At 42.7% G+C, this 17,959-nt stretch overlaps 1 protein-coding gene and 1 gene segment (V, D, J or C); both read left to right on the forward strand.

The window, feature by feature from the left end:
• Positions 1–17,959, forward strand: part of LOC144483983 (uncharacterized) — a 196,264-nt gene that overhangs the window by 135,602 nt on the left and 42,703 nt on the right. The gene's annotated exons all lie outside the window — the stretch shown is intronic.
• LOC144483971 (Ig heavy chain C region-like) lies at positions 399–16,866 on the forward strand. The segment is given in 8 exon segments: positions 399–515; positions 647–972; positions 1,201–1,215; positions 2,170–2,212; positions 13,105–13,404; positions 14,372–14,683; positions 15,602–15,910; positions 16,406–16,866. Coding segments are annotated over 8 exon segments (1,743 nt in total).

The following is a 17,959-nucleotide window of genomic DNA, read 5'->3' on the forward strand; positions in this document are numbered from 1 at the left end:
GAGACCCGGAATTGTTGCAACACAGACTGACGGTCTCCTTATTTTCCAAAAATGTTATTTAATCATTTTTAGATTTGTGTTCTTCTTGGGGGCGTGGTAATAAAATCACCATATTTACAATGGAATCAGTTATTTTAAATAAAGAAATGATGAATTGCAATATCACCATCAGAAATAATGGAGACAATACATTGAACATATTCAGCCAAACAAATATCCCGATACAGATAAAATGTCCATTTTAATATTAACCCATTGTCAATCTGGAAGTCCATTCTGTTGGGGTGTGGAAGGTGGGACCTGGATCCTGTCGCCGCCTCCAGCAGGGAATCAACAGGCGGCGCCTGGAAAGCCGCCCCCTTCTGCCGGGTATTTAAATGCCGCTCACTGGGACCGGAATCCAACAGTCCGGGAGCTGGTTTGTTCACTGAGTTTCTGACACAACCATTTCCCCCAATTTACCAGAAGGATGAGGTCGGCGATTTCTCTCAGTTTCTTGCTGACTTTCTTATCTGGTGAGTAGATTTTTTTTTATTGTGCAAGTCTGACTGCTACTGTCTCAGTGTTAGTCTATCTCTGGATTGTTGCAGAATCAGCAATCATTTCACCAGGATTAATCCTCGGGGTTTTTGATATATTTTTACAGGTGTCCAGTCGGAGGTTGTGTTGACTCAGCCAGAGGCAGAGACCGGGCGTCCAGGAGGCTCCCTCAAACTGACCTGTAAAACCAGCGGCTTCAATCTTGGCAGCTACTGGATGGGCTGGATCCGGCAGGTTCCCGGACAGGGGCTGGAATGGTTGACTCTCTACTACGATTCATCTAACACCATCCACTACGCCCCAGGGATTCAGAATCGATTTACTCCGTCCAAAGACATTTCAAAGAGCATCTTCGTTTTGGACATGATGAGCCTGAAGATTGAAGACACGGCCATCTATTACTGTGCAAGAGACCACAGCGAGAGGAACCAGGTCTGCACCCGAACAAGAACAGCTCGAGAGGGAATTCAGCAACTTCCATCATAACCTGAAGGTAAATATCTGTTTTAAATGTAATATTAACGACAGTGGTCAGAACCAAACCATAATCGTGTTTAAAAGAAGTAACAAAGAAAGCATTTAACAGTAAAATATAACAAACTCACCACTGTAACGGGGTGAGCTTTTCACTGACTTTATATTTGTTGTAGTTTCAGCAAGTATATCACTGGACATATTACTCATTTTAATATTTCTGATAGATTGTGTTATATAAACAGTTGCATGCATTTTAAATGAGAGCAGAACTAATGGTCCATTTGAAGTGAATATTGAGCGGCAGTACTGAATAGAATGAGTGCAGTTTTTGTGTGGGTGTGTGTCACAGTGATACAGCAGTGGGTCACAGTGCTGAGCACAGCGACATCCTCATACAAAAACCTCAGAGAAAGACTTTGCTTAAATATGTGACCAGTGCCACTGCCGAATGCTAAACAAAATGAGGAATAGACAAAATAATAGGTAGAAGCAGCATTGTTTTTTAAAAGATATAAAATACTTCAACTTTATTGTTATTGATTTACATGCTGAATGTGCACGGAGAGTGTAAAAGTTTCTAATTCCCCTTTATCAATATCATGACCAGTAAAAATTGAAATATCTCACTGACTCATTCTTAAACGACATGGAAACAGACTTTTGAAATAGCAGTGAAATGACCTATCTGCATTTTACAGTTAATAATCTGCCGCAGTATTTGTCATGCTGTGTCTCACTGTGATAGCTGGATGGCACAGCAGTTACTGTCAATACAAAAACACCTCAGCACTAATTGATTGAGGCTGGATCAGTGTCACTTTTAAATTCCAACTTTAATCACAGGACAGTATTATTTATGTCCAGCACTGACCACATGATGAGAATGAACATGGAAAATACGTGATAATTACTCAATTATCGGTTGGTGTTTATCAATAACATGTTCATGTGTTCCGCTGTGAAATATAAAACATTCGGGTCATTTATAAATGGAGAATGGTATCCAGAAATACAATTATAATTTAATGAACATTAATTGACTTTGCTTTTCCTCTGGTTTGTGAATATTTAAAATAATGGTGGTTTTGTGTCTATTTTGTGCAGGGACGGTTATTGTACGACACAGCCCAGGGAATGTGACACTGTGACTACTTCGACTACTGGGGACAAGGTACCATGGTGACGGTGACTGCAGGTAAGAGCGATGCACTTATTGAATAATTGGTTTACATGTGTCTTTGTTTTATATTTTTGTCTATACTAATAATCAATTCGTTTACTTAAATGTGGGTTTGGTGGATTGAGAATTTTTACAATGTTTCCTGTGATTCTGATGCAAAGGGGTTCTAGAATTCTGCTGTTTCTTGACAATAGAGGCTGCTGAGCGATTCAATCCCTAATTATTGTGATTTTGTGTTTATCTTTTGAGGCTACTGTGTGGCTGGGTTACTTTAAAAGCCTGACGTCTGTTAAACAATTCAGCGTGTCGGTCATGTTTAATCTCGGTGACATCTAGTGGCTGCGGGTTGTACCATCAACTGCACAAGTGTTTGAAATCTAACCCAATATTTTAAAAAAGTTCTAAAATTTCTAGATTAATCCAGTGAACATGTTCCACTCACTAGCAGTGCTGGTGCTGCTATGCAATATTTCTGCTTATTATAAACATTAATTACTTTGGTGATGGGTGGATTGGCTGGAATTTATATTAAAAATTTCTGTCAATGTTACATTTGATTCTGTTGAAAGTGTTTGTAGAATTGAGCTGCTTCTGCAGGAAGCGGGGTTCAGACTCTCAGTGGTGCGTTTTTTCTGGTGAGGAGATTATGTATCTGGGTGACTTTAAGTAAGTAAAATTTGTGAAATAGTTTAGTGTTTCTGCATTGTTTAAACTCGGTGACACAGCTGTTACACGCTTTGTGATTGAATATGAACAGTTTGCGGGTTTACAATTGCTTGACGCATGAGTGCAGGCAGAAATCAGACAGGCTTTAGTGTGTTTGTATTTTTAAAATTTTAAGCAAGTTAAACTAAACCACGGTTTACGCCGCTCGCTCAGAACATAGTTTGTCACGGCATTCACAATCTGAGGTACCTGCAATGTTTAATCTCGGTGGCATTTGATGGCTGGAGCTTTTACCATCCAAATGTTTAAATATGTTTGAAATATATTCCAACCTGAATAAAATGTGATAACGTTTCAATACTAATTTGTTGGGCATATTCCATCTCCTCGCAATGCTATTGTTATTATTCCAGATTTATGTTTCCTTTAACAATTGGTTAAGAGCTGGTTTGCTAGATTCGATATTGAGATTTTCTTGCAATGTTACATTTGATTCTGTTCAATGGATAATTGAGCTGTTTCTCCATGAAACGGATTCATTCCCTCATTGATGTGTTTTGGGGTGTTTCCGTTGAGGAGATTCTGTGGTTTGGTCACTATGAATGTTTAAAATTTGTGAAATAGTTTGGCTTTGCTGCATTATTTCTGCATTGTTCAAACTCGGTGCCACTGAGCGGTTAGACGTTTTCTGGTTGAATGCAAACAATCTTTGAGTTTGAAAATCCTTGTAGGGAGAAAACGAGCTGGTTTTGGAAAAAAACTAAAATAAAGATATTATAGCATTTTTATAAATTTTAACTAACGCTTACAAATTAAAATAAATCATGACGTACAACGCTCATTCGGACACTACGTCGTTGCTGCAATCACAAACTTCTCATTAACAAGTTTAATAGTAAAATTAATATAAATCAAACAATTATTAATCGGTAATATAACTCCATATTCACCAAAGATTACTTTGTATTGATATAATTTAGCAGTAATCCCCTTTAATAGTTCTGTTGTGCTTTTCACACAATTAACATGACCAGAAAATTTTCCAGACTGGAAATATTTTGTGACAATTCCAGAAATTATTTCAATGATAACATGCTGTTTCCACAGCAGCTCTCAGCTGAACACGATACTTTGCATTAGTCGTTATATCCCAGATTAAGTTCGCATTCACTGGAATACGAGTTTTGCAGAATAAGACGTTGCTTTTTGGCTATTTTTGTATCCGAATACTACATTTTTTTTCTGTGCAGTCGCAACCAGATTATTCCTTCCAAGTAATTTGTAATTGGATACCGAGATAATTAATTACTAATCTCATCTCAAAATTTGTGAAATGGTTTGGTGTTTCTCAATTGTTTCTGTATTGGTTCAACTCAGTGATACTGAACGGTTACACGTTTTCTGGCTAAATGAAAATAAAACTGCGTTTGAAAATTCTTGTCGGGGTAAAGTAAACAGGTTTCGGAAAAATAAAATAATTAGATGTTCGGACTTTTATTCATGTTAACTGATGCTTACAGATTAAAATAAATCATGAATTACAATTTTTACTGTGACACCGTATCTCTGTTAGGGACATTACACTACCCTGAATCTTTTATATTTGACGTGCTCATTTTCAGAAAAAATACATTTTTGCCCAGTTTTCGGGATTTGAGACAGACAGGGAGAGATAGTTAAAAGGCGAAGGGAGTTTTGAAATGAACATCAGGTTAATTTAAAATATGTATTGATTGTTTTGTTGTTGGAATTTGACCTTTGATCACTTAGAATCAAGGAGTTTGTATAAATTTGACAGAGCGAACAGAGTTTTCTGACAGGTGGAATTCGCTGACACTCAAGCAATTGTTCATATGATTGTGTTTGAATTGTAGTAAAGGGTTAACACAAACTGGCTAGAGATGGACAGGTTAATGCTTGAAATTCAAAAAGATTAATTTATGTAAAAACATTCTGATATTATAAAAATAATATTAGCTCTGCACTTAATAATAACATCATGTCTCCCATTACTGCTGAACTCAGGATAGAATTATGGGAAGAATAAATGACAGAATAGAAGAATTGATTATATCTGAACCTTATGTTTAATACTTGTTAAATATTATAATGAAGAAAAAGTCTGGACTTATATTCTGCATCGTGCTTTAGAGGATTTGAATCAATTGTCCTCTTTGTGTTTGCACTGTTTAATTCAGATTTTCTTTAATTAAACAATGTGTTCAGTAATTAAGTTATATGGATGGTCTAACTTTTTAAATCTAGAATGCATTATTATTGATTTCAAACTGCCAGGCCGTTACAGCCTATACAAATTCAGAAGTATGCATTTTTAACACGTTTCTAGGTTATAATACGACATTTGTAGTAAAAGTGGAAAAGTAAAATATTACAATGTGATTGGATTTAAGTAAATGAATGACAGATTCTGAATGTTTCCATTCAGTAATTTGAAACTATTGTTTAACATTGTATAAGATTTAATTGTAACTTAATTATTTAACAATGCTGGAGGTAGAAGCGCGTTTTGAATGATTGAAAACTCATTTTATTACAGAGTTCAAATCAGCTGATAAGAGAACTAACTGGCAATTAATAATAACTTAAAATATAATATTGGTGCTGATTAATTTAAAACAAAAGAACTTGGATACTGTACAGGCGTGCAAAATACAATCCGTTTTGAGAATATTTAATTGTATCGAAAATGAATTCAGAAACAAAACATTTCTTTACTCAGCTATGCTCAGCTCGATAAAGTGTTTTGCCTTGATTATTTTGTTCATTAATTTAGTTAAGAAATTAACTCGAATCAGATAATGATTTTTAATGTAAATGTTTCTTGATTTGTTTACTTCTTACTGTGTCACTGCGTCTCTGTTAGGGACATTGAACTGTCCTGAACCTGTTATTTTTGATTGCTTATTTTCAGCGAAATTACATTTTTACATAGTTTTCGAGAAGTGAGACAGAGAAATAATTAAAAGTCGAAAGGAGTTGTGAAATGAATATCAGTTTAACTTAACATAGGTTATTGATTTTCTGTTGTTGTAAGTTGACCATTGATCAATTAGAATCCAACAGTTTGAATGAAATTGACAGATTGAACAGATCTATCTGCTGGGCACTGGATTGTTGCACCGTTTGTGTCTGTTCTGTTTCTGTGCGCGTGGTCACTGTGCTGGGACCAGGAATCTGCCTGGCTGGTTGCAAACCTTCTGGTTCCTTCTGCTGTATTTCAGGGAGTGAAATTTGATTTATTTCTTTATAAACTTGTAACTGTGAGAAACATGACAGTTTGACTTGATGTTTGACTTGTAGTCTCAGAAATGAGATCCCTAAAGCATATTGGGACCATCAGGCAGAGCAGAAACGTCAGACTGGAGAGGGAGATTTCGGTGATTTTTAAGCTTTGATGTACCGACCTTGGGAATGTTCGATGAGCAAATGCAAAGTGAGATTTACTATATTGTGCTCCTTACTATAGCAGTCCCTGACCTGTTTGGTATGACAGTTGAAGGGTCAAATTCTTTTGCATCTTATTTTTAATCTTCTAAAGACATTTTAGAGTCATTTGCTCGGCCAGAATTTTTAATCTTCCCTTATTGTTCCTTGATGAAAGTGTTGATGTGAAGCATTCTTGAATAACTGCAGTCCATATGCTGCAGGCATCCGCCGTGCTGTTAGGCAGAAAATTCCAGGATTTTGACCCAGCTACTGTGAAGGAACTGAGATACTGTTTCAAGTCAGGATGGTGTGTGTCTTGGAGGGGAGCTTGCAGGTGGTCCTGTTTATGTGGCTGCTGCCCTTGACCTGTTAGGATGTAAAGGCAGCGGGTTTGGACAGTGTTTACTATGGAGCCTTGGTGAGTTGTTGCAGTGCATCTTGTATATAATACAAACTGCTGACACTGCTTGTCAGTGATGGAGAGAGCGAATAGGGTGAATGAGGGGGCGCATAATCTTGTGGGTGGCTTTGCCCTGGATTGTGTCAATTTTTTAAAGTTTTTACAGTTTTCGCTCATTGAGAAAAGCGGAAATTATTCAATTGCGACTGATTGTGAAAGATTTAAATGTTTTTCCAACCCTTGCCCCGCGCTCCGTATTGTGCTCACTTGTTACTCCCATTTACTGTGAGAGTGGGTGAGTTTGTCTGGAGTGAGGGTGCATTTCCAAACTGAATTAACTAGATATAGACTTTCACACGTCACACACACTCTCACACACATAAATACACACATACACACTCTCATATACTCTCACACATGCACACACACATACATACTCACACTTACTTTCTCTCTCATACGATCTCTCACACACCCATACACATTCTCTCTCTCTCACGTTACACATGCATTCTCTCAAATACAAATACATACATCCTCTCGCTCTCTCCATCAATCTCTCACACCCCTATACACAAAAGCAATCACATCCCCACACACCCCCGCTTTCTCTCTTATACACAGACACACACTCTCACATAAGCAGTCTCACACTCTCGCACACGCACTCTCACATGCACTCTCTCCCCCACTCTCTGTCACACATGCTCAAGCTGTCTCACATTTCTTCACACGCTCTCTCACAATTCCTCTTGCACACGCATCTCTCTCTCGCTCACAGACACGCACATATTTCTATCTCTCTTGCACACACTGTCTCACACCTCTACATTCTTGCTCTCACACACTGGCTCTCTCACAAACACTCTCTCACAAACATAGACACATGCACACACTCTAACACACACTCTTACACACAGACACAGTCTCTCACATAAGCACAGTCTCGCGCACACATTCTCTCTCTCACACACACGCATGCACTATCCCTCTCACATTCCCTCTTCCGTACACTCTCACTTCGTCTCACACACATTCCCATGCTCTCTCTCTCTCATACGGACACTTGCACACGCATTCTCTCACACAGGTACATATTTCTCTCTCTTTCACACGCTCACTCCGTTACACATTATCTCACACACGCACAATCTTGCTCTCAAACACTGTCTCTCACAAACACCCTCTCTTTCACACGCACACAGTCTCTCCTTCTCTTACACACGAACACACATGTATATACAATGTATCTCTCTTTAAACACTCCACCTATCACAGACACCTGTTCTCTCAACAGTCATTTCTCTCACACACACTCACGCATCCACTCTGTCTAAGTTTCACACTTTTTCTCGCTCACACACACTCTCCCCGCCCCTCCACACACACACACACATACACTCAAACACCCCACATTGCTTCTATCTCCCGCACACATTGTACACATCTTTCGCACTCACACGCCATCCCATGCACAGTTTAACACACTGATGAACATATTATTTTGCTTTCCAATAGGCACTCCCTCTCACACACACTGTCTTTCACATGAACACAACACTCTCCCACACACATACCCTCCCTCTCAGGCACACACACTCTCTTTCACAGACATCGTGTATCTCAAATAGACACACTCCCTTTCACATCAACATACACACAATCACACACAGAAGTACTCTTTCACACAGACTCCCCACACACACTCTCCCCGCCCCTCCACACATATACATTTTCAAGAAGAGTCACACTGTCACACACAAAGAATAATTCTTCAAACACACATTCTGTCTCACACACACACATTATCTCACACATCCTTTCTCTCACGCACTCTCTCTCCTCTTGCACGCACAGCCCACTGTCTCACACACGTGCAAACGCATTCTATCATACACAGGCATCCTCACAAACACATTCTCTCTCTCTCTCTCTTTCTCTCTATCTCTCTCTCTCTATCTCTCTCTCCCTTTCTCTCTCTTTCTCACACACACGTTCTCTCTCTCTCTCTCTCTTTCTCTCTATCTCTCTCTCTCTCTATCTCTATCTCTCTCTCTCCCTTTCTCTCTCTTTCTCACACACAGACACACTCTCTCTCTCTCTCTCACACACACTTTCAATCTCACATACGTCAGAGTGTCTGTCCTTGACACCATAGAGGAGAATCATAGGATGCTACAGTGCAGAAGGAGGCCATTCAGCCCATCGAGTCTGCACCAACAGCAAACCCACCAACGCCCTATCCCCATAACCACATGTATTTACCGGAACTCGTCCCCCTGACACTAAGGGGCAATTTAGCACGGCCAATCCACCGAACCCACATCTCTGGACTGTGGGAGGAAACAGGAGCACCTGAAGGAAACCCAAACAGACACGGGGAACTTGCAAACTCCACACAGACAGTGACCCAAGTCGGGAATCCAACTCTGAGGCAGCAGCGCTAATAACTGTGCCACCGTGCCACTGCCACCGCCCCCCCCCCACCCCGATACCCCCATCCCCCCACCCGGTAGCATTTGAATGAGGGTGGGATCAAGGGGCCCGAGTAAAACTGGTCAATAAGGATCGGCGGGAAATTCTTCTCTGTTTGGAGTCATACTTAGCACAAAGCAACATGGTATTGGTGGTTGGAGGTCAAACATCTTAGTTCAGATTTCACTGCAGGATTTCGGCAGGGGAGTGTTCTGGGAGCAACAATCTTCTACTGCTTCAACAGTGACATTCCCTCCAACATGAGGTCAGAAGTAGGAATTTCCATGTGTTACACCGGACAAAAACTCCAAAAGAATAAGAAGGGAATTGGCTGAGACCAAGGCCGCCTGGCTCCCCAATACTGGTGTAAACTTGGTGTTTGATTCCTGTGCGACCCATCCTAGTTTTGCTGTCAGCTTCCCGACAGCTCCCTCAGTCTGACTATTTGTTCACTGGTACGTGTTTCTTAAAGAAAGGCACCGACATTAAAGCAGCTGCCCGGTGATTTACACATCCCTGTTACTGAAAGCTGATCAATGTGGAGAATCAGGAAAAGATCGATGGAGAGGAAGAGGTGGAGGTGGCCCACTGGCTCTCTCACCCTCATCCACACTTACTCACTCACCCTCAGTCTCTCATCCTCACTCAAAGAACTTGACTCACTCACCCTCACTTATCCACCTTCCCTCGCTGACACACTCTCACTCATTCATCCCCACTCACAAATCCCAACTCACTCATCCCAACTCACTCATCCCAACTCACTCACCCTTGCTCACTCATCCACCCTCACACACTCAATTTCACACACTCAATCTCATACACTCAACTTCACACACTCAATCTCACGCACTCAACCTCAGAAACTCATTGATCCTCATTCACCCTGAGCCACTCACCCTCACACCCTCACACCCTCACTCACTCAAAATCACTCACACACATTCGCTCTCACCCATCCTCACTCACTCACCCTCATTCACTCACATTCACACCCTCATTCACTCACCAGCACTCACTCACTCAGACTCACTCGCCCTCGCACACCCTCACTCATTCATCCTCATTCACTCACTGTCACTCAGTCACCCACACTCACACGCTATCACTCACTCAACCTCACTCACTAACCCTCAGTCACTCACTCAGAGCCTCAGTCACTCACCAACACTCATAGTCACCTTCGTTCACTCATCCCACTAACCCACCCTCACTCACCCAGTCTCACTCACTCAGCCCACTTCCCCATCCTCACTTATCCAGTCTCACTCACTCTCACTCACCCTCACTCACCCCACTGACCCACCTTCACTCATCCAGTCTCAATCACTCTCACTCACTCACCGCACTTACCCTCCCTCACTCATCCAGTCTCAATCTCTCTCACTCACCCTCACTCACTCTCCCCACTTACCGACCCTCACTCACCCAGACGCACCCCCACACACTCAAGCTCAATCACCCTCTCTCTCTCACGTACGCCACCTGACCCATTCAAACTCACTGAGACTCACGCACCTACATTCACTCACACACCCTCACATATTCACCATCACTCACGTTCACCCAACCTAACTCACAGATCCTCAATCACTCATCCTCAGTCAAACATCTTTACTCACTCACCTTCACTCACCCACCCATCTGCATTCATTCTCCCTCAGACACTCTCACACACCACCCTCAATAACACACCCTGACTCACACACTCTCTCACCCTCACTTACTAAGTCACATTCACTCCTCACCCTCATTCACTCGCTCTCACTCTCCCACCTTCACTAACCTTCACGCATCCTCACTCACACACCCTCATTCATTCTCTCTTACTGACACTCACTCACCCACCTTCACTCACACATTAAGCCACCTTCACTCACCCACCCTCTCTCACACACCATCATTTACTCACGCTCTCTCACCCTCCCCCACACTCACTCACTCACCCTCAATCACTCATCCTCACTGAAAGAACTTCACTCACTCACCCTCACTTACCCACCTTCCGTCACTCACACACCATCACTCATCCACTCTCACTGCTTCAATCACTCACCCTCACGCACTCACATTCTCTCACTCACACTCGCTAAACCTGTGTGTGGAGGTCTGCAACGAGAGAGAAGAAAGATCTCAAGTGGCAGTTTGGTGTTCAAATGTGGGAGCTGCCCTGCGAATGTGGAGAGCTGGGGGGAATCCCTGGGGTCTCAGGGCCAAGGACAATGGCAAAGAGCCGGGGAGAACAGGAGGCGTGCTAAAGGGCAGAGAGCCAGGGGGGAAGGGCAGAGAGCCTGGGGAATGGGCCCACAGCCGGGCAACAGGGCTGAGAGCCGGGAAAGGGTAGAGAGTCAGGAGAAAGCGCAGAGAGCCAGAAGAAAGGGCAGAGAGCTAATAGAAAGGGCAGGGAGCCAGGGGGGAAGGGCAGAGAGCCTGGGGAATGGGCCCACAGCCGGGCAACAGGGCTGAGAGCCGGGAAAGGGCAGAGAGCCAGAAGAAAGGGCAGAGAGCTAATAGAAAGGGCAGGGAGCCAGGTGAAAGGGCAGAGAACCAGGAGAAAGGGCAGAGGGACCAGGGAAAGAGGAGAGAGCCAGGATAAAGGGCAGGGAGGCCGGGGAAGGGACAGAGAGCCGAGAAAAAGGACAAGAGAGCCCAGAGGAAAGGGCAGAGAGTCAGGGGGAAAGTCAGAGAGTCAGGGGGAAAGGGCAGAGAGCCAGGGGAAAGGACAAAGTGGATATGGAGCAGGGACACCTGGCAGAGAGCCGGGGGAAAGGGTAGGGAGCTGAGGGAAAGGGCAGGGAGCCGGGGGAGAGGGGACAGAGCTGGAGGGAAGTGTAGAGAGCCAGGTGAAAGTGCGGAGAGCCGGGTGAAAGGGGAAAGGAGCCACAGGGAATAGCAGAGAGCCAGGGAAAAGCGCAGAGAGTCGGGGGAAATGGGCAGAGAGTGGGTGATCGACGGGCGGAGTGAGGATGTGCAAAATAGAGCTAGCACCACAACCAGATCATCTGTAATCTCAGTGAATAATGGAGGAGACGTCAGGGCCCCAATGGCCAACTCTTGCTATTAATGTATGACCCTTCAATTAGTCAATATTGCAATTATTTGAATTTGTAATCACATTGAGAGTTTCCTGGTCATTCAGTAAGTATTCATTCCGAAGGTAGTTTTGAAGCAAAGTCACTAATCTTCGTTTTGTGGAGTGAGGGGCAGTGAGTTGGAGAGAGGAAGGGACATCAGCTAGTTTGTACACAGGCAATATCCAAAACTACAATGTGGATATGCCGACGCTAGGTTGGGGTGGGGACAGTAAGGAGTCTCACAACACCAGGTTAAAGTACAACAGGCTTATTTGGAATCGTGAGCTTTTGGAGCTCTTGCATCAGGCGAGTGGCTGATATGAATGAAGAGACAACTTCTTCATCACAAAGTGCTGTTGTTTGAGAAATAGCTCGTGCCTGAAGTAATGGAGAAACTCTTTACACTTCTCTGTTAATCTAATGAATGGTATGTCATTACAATGACATCAAAATGTGTTTGTCTTTCCAATCTGATAGAGGTCGAGACAGTGATGTGAGTTTCTACAAAGATGGCGATTCTCAAATGATAGGAGTAACAGAAGCTGAAAGGTGTATGTAGGTCTTAATCGGGAAATATTAAGTTAAGTTCATAATTCTAGACAAATCGTGATGTAGAAACATAGAAAATAGAAGCAGGAGGAGGCCATTCGGCCCTCTGACCCTGCTCTACCATTCACTTTGATCACAGCTCATCAATATCCTGACCCCGTCTACTACCCATATCCATTGATCCCTTTAGCCCCAAGAGCTATACCTAATATAGAAACTTACTTGTATAAATATGTTTGACTAATTAATAAACGCAAGTAAGAGTCTAACTTGTTCAATCGACTATTCTTTCCCAGCGACACCGTCTCCGCCCACTCTCTACAGCCTCGTCTCTTCCTGTCAGCAACACAACTCCGCTGGCTCCATCACCTACGGCTGTTTGGCGATGGACTACTCTCCAGATGTCTCCAAACTGACCTGGAAGAAAAATGGGCAGCTGATCGACACTGGATTTAAGACTTATCCATCAGTGAGAAACGCAAAGGGAACCTATACCTTGAGCAGCCAGTTAACCATCACCCAGTCAGTGGGAGAGTGCAGCAAAATCAACTGTGAGGTTCGACACAGCGACTCCGTCAAGAGCATTGGAATGCAATGTAAGTGTTGTGGAACTTGGGCAAGACAGGAACTCTGTGATTGAACTATATAAGGCCTTAGTTATAACTGATCTGTAGCATTCTGAGAAAAATTGAATTATGCAAAATCCAGGTAAGTGTCTACTGACTGAAAAGTTGTTCAGAACCAAAGAACAACAGGACTGTTACTATGCAGAATGAGGCCATTGAGCCCATCATATCTGTGCTGGCCAAAAGGGAGAACAAATAAACTAGCCAGACATTTTGAGCCCATTTTCCAGCCCTTGCGCCGTAGCCATGCAGGTTAAAGCACCTGAGATGCAGACGTAATGACCTTTTAAATGACCCTGGTAATTGAGCCCTCGACTTGGGGAATGAATTATTTCTGCCGACATCCCTTATAATTTTGTGAACCACAATTACGTCACGCTTCAGCCTCCTCTTTTTCTGAGGAGAAAAACCCCTGCCTATCCAATCTCGCCTCATGGCTGCAATTTTCAGGCCCTGGCAACATTCTTGTTAACCTCATCTCTCTCCAGAGTCATTACATCATTCCTGCAACGTGGTGACCAGAACTGAACAGCAAACTCCAAACGTGGCCTAACTAGCGTTTTATACAGCTCCATCATTGCATCACTGTTTTTGCATTCAATATCTCACATAATAGAGGAACTAATCCGATATGCTTTCTTGATCAACTTTTCCAGGTGCCCTCCCATCTACAAGGACCTGTGGACATGCACTCTAAGGTCTTGCATTTCCTCAGTCCCTCTTAACATTCCAGTTTATTGCCTTGCTTTGTTTTCCCTCCCCAAATGCATTGTGTGGCACTTTTGACGGTTGAATTCCATTCGCCATTTCCCTGCCAATTCAACCAAACCATGGATATAATTCTCAAATCGGCAGCTATGGTGCTAAAATAAAAGAACTAATTTTAATTGGTGTCAATTGAATCTTCAAGTAACGTCTGAACATTTGTTTGTTGAAGGCCCACCCGTTCTCCCCCCAACCGTTATCCTCACCGTGAGTTCCAGTGAAGAAATCACCACCAGAAAATTTGCAACCATCGTCTGTTCAATCATCGATTTCCAGCCAAAGTCAATGACGGTGAAGTGGCTGAAGAATGGACAACCCATGGATTCAGGAATTGTCACCTCTCCCGCCTATGAAGTGAACAGGAACTTCTCGGCCAGCAGTCGGCTGACAGTCTCCGCTCAGGAATGGATCAGCAAAGCGGTCTATACCTGCCAGGTCACTCATGAAGAATTCACTCAGAGTCAGAACATCAGCGGATCTCTGGGTAAGAGACTCAAACCGAGGATAAAATATACCATTCCGATGTTAATCGGAATTAGGGGTCTATTAAAGTTAGTACAAAGCACAGAACAACTTCTAATTTACTGACATGTTGTTTGCTGCATTAGGACAGTGCCCCATTCAGAATTTCATCACAACAGCAATTTCTGTTATTCCTTCATGAGATCTGCATTTATTTCCCATCCCTGAGGGCACTTAAGTGTCAACCACATGGCTGTGGATCTGGAGTCACATGCATGCCAGGCCAGATAAAGACAGCAGATTTACTTTTTTAAAGGGCATTCGTGAACCAGGTGGGTTTTTACAACAACGGCTTCATGATGATCATTTGACTTTTAATTATAGATTTTTATTGAATTCAAATTTCACCATTTGCAGTGGTGAGATTCGAATCCATGTCTCTTCAATTAGAGTCTTGTCCTCGGTCTCTTGGATTACAAGTCCATTGACAATACCACTGCCTCCCCTTGAAAGAGTGTTTCTTTCTATTTTGAAGTAACACAGTGAGCGAGATGGCCTTGATGTCAGCTTTTTTCCTGAGACGGCTGGTAAGATTTGGAGAAACAGTTGGTGTTGGACTGTTTCACAGGTCACAGCGGAGGGGTTAAATGTTAGAAAGTGCATTCACCCTAATAATAAATCAATGACAAGTACTGTGTTCCTGAGTTGGGGCATGGTTTGGAATGCTGCAATGCTGATTCATGAGAATGATACCGCTGCTAAAATATTTTAATAAAGAGAATAATTTCACAGAACTAGCTGGTTTTCCAGCGTCTATAGAAGTTTAAAGGCGATACTTAGAGGTTGATATCTCGAAGGCGACTTTTTCTCCTTTAGGGTGAATACTGCTGTCCTGCTTCTGAAGAGGGAACTTGGGTTGATTTTCATTTGTCATTCACAGGTCCTTGCCAGTGCCATGATTCCACAGTGACGATACAGCCACCACCAATAGAACAGGTCTTACTGGAGGCAACAGTCACCTTAACCTGCATCATTTCTAATGCTCCTTATGGAGTCAACGTGTCCTGGATCCGAGACAGGAAGTATTTGAAATCAGAGATTGCCGAAAAGCCAGGAGCGGATCCTGACAGCGTGGTCAGCAAATTAAACATCTCGACAGAAGCCTGGCTGAGTGCAGCTGTGTTTCACTGCGTGGTGAGCCATCAGGATCTACCGACTCCTTTAAGAAAATCCATCCACAAGGAAACAGGTGAGCTGAGAGATTGAAGCAATAAATGCGTCACTGTGTCTATTTCCAGTGTAAGTGGACTGGTCAATATTCAGTATTCAGTGCATTAATGGTGTCCCCTGAGTGGAAACTCCACTAACTAAAGACTCTGGTCCTGCAGATAGTTTTACGGGGATATTTGATGTGTTGATGAATGAAAAGTGAACTGAAGGCGATGTTATTGGATTTAGATCGAATAAGGAGGGAGGAGTCTGATGTGGAGCATGAAAACCAATAAAAAAGCAGATCAGTTGGGCCGAAGAGCCTGATTCAGTGCTGTAAACTTTCTGAAACTTTCCAGTCCAACCCGCTGAGTTATTTGAGAAAACAATTGCGTTCAACTCTCCTCCAAGCTGGAAGTCAAAAATGGAAACATTTAAAATCGAAAGCGAAGCACATTTTTCTGATCCCTAGCCAGCAGTTTCATTGTCTCCAGAATCCTCCAGTTTATTGACATCTATTGTACTTTTTCTGCAGATCCAAATCCACGGGAACCGTTCGTCTCTGTCCTCCTGCCCTCGGCAGAAGAAGTCTCCGCTCAGAGATTCGTCTCCCTCAGCTGCTTAGTGAGACGTTTCTCCCCGCGAGAGATCTTCGTCAAATGGACTGTCAACGACAAGCCAGTGAATCCTGGGAACTACAGGAACACCGAGGTGGTCGCGGAGAACGGCAATAGCTCCTTCTTCATGTACAGCCTGTTATCCATTGCAGCAGAGGAATGGTCCAGCGGTGCTTCTTACTCCTGTGTGGTGGGACATGAAGCCATCCCCTTGAAGATCATCAACAGAACAGTTGACAAATCCAGCGGTAAACCCAGTTTTGTGAACATTTCCCTTGCACTGATGGACACCGTTAATTCATGTCAATGAGAATCATTCGCTTACATTAAAAACTTCAATAAAAATAATAAAATATTTTTCCTCTAACGATAAATGAAATAGCCAAACGCCTAATTGATTGTTTTTCAGTTTTACTTCCATTAGATATCTTTGGTTTGAGTCAGATATTTTCAGGTCTCAGGCCCAAGTCTTGTTGAACCAGTGCACCCAGCTCAGATACACCCTGTGTTCGAGACAAAGTAGAGCGCATTCATTACAGGATTCTGCAAAATATCTTCACCGACTTTCCTCCCACTGAGGAGAAATCTGACAATTTCAACATTTCTGACAAACGAACACAACATTTAGATCTCGGTGTTCCTGCTTCTCTCGTTGTCCATGCCTTTACGCATTGATGTCAGCTTTAAGCTGCTGCACCACACCCACTGTGAACTGGAGTGAGGGTCACACAGAAACAGGGAGCAACAATCCCCCCATCAGAGAGAGGGAGAGTGAAATTGTTAACATCCCGGATTCCTACTCACCCAACAAAGAGAGGGGAGGAGCAGTAGCTAACCCATGTACCATCAGTTCCTCAATGAAAAGAGGAGGAATGGCCTTATTTAATCCACTGTACCTCCACCTCCTCTGTGGTTAGAACCTTCAGGGACATTGCTTCACCAGGTAGAGAGAGGGAAATTATGAGCCCACTCTCCTCACTCTCCCCAAGTAGCGTGTTTGGAAGGGAACGGCTCTCTACTATAAGGACTCAGTTGTCAACAGTACAAATTAGCTTCCGTTTACTTGCTGCAGATTTTGAAGTATCATTATCATTATCAAAGTGTCATTGAAGTATATAATACACATATACTTATATACATATATACTTATGCAACATAATTTAAAAATGTTGCAACACTCTTGTTCCTGTTAATCATGTGCTGGCATTGATTTCCCAGAATACAAATTTAAACAAATAATAGAATCCTCCCCGGTTTTCACTGTTCTGTCACTGAGGTTTCTGAGATGCATCAATGAATTATTTCATTCGCTCTCCTGATATCACCGTGCCACTCACATAAAAGGAATTTATACAGCAAACACTGAAAATGTACTCCATTATTCATATTGTTTGGATCATGTTCAGTTAATGATTGCCGGTGAAACTTGAAGCAACAGTTAAAAAATACACACACTGACAATACCGCACAAA

Source organism: Mustelus asterias, unplaced genomic scaffold (assembly GCF_964213995.1).
Source record: "Mustelus asterias unplaced genomic scaffold, sMusAst1.hap1.1 HAP1_SCAFFOLD_85, whole genome shotgun sequence".
Taxonomy (NCBI): Eukaryota; Metazoa; Chordata; class Chondrichthyes; order Carcharhiniformes; family Triakidae; genus Mustelus; species Mustelus asterias.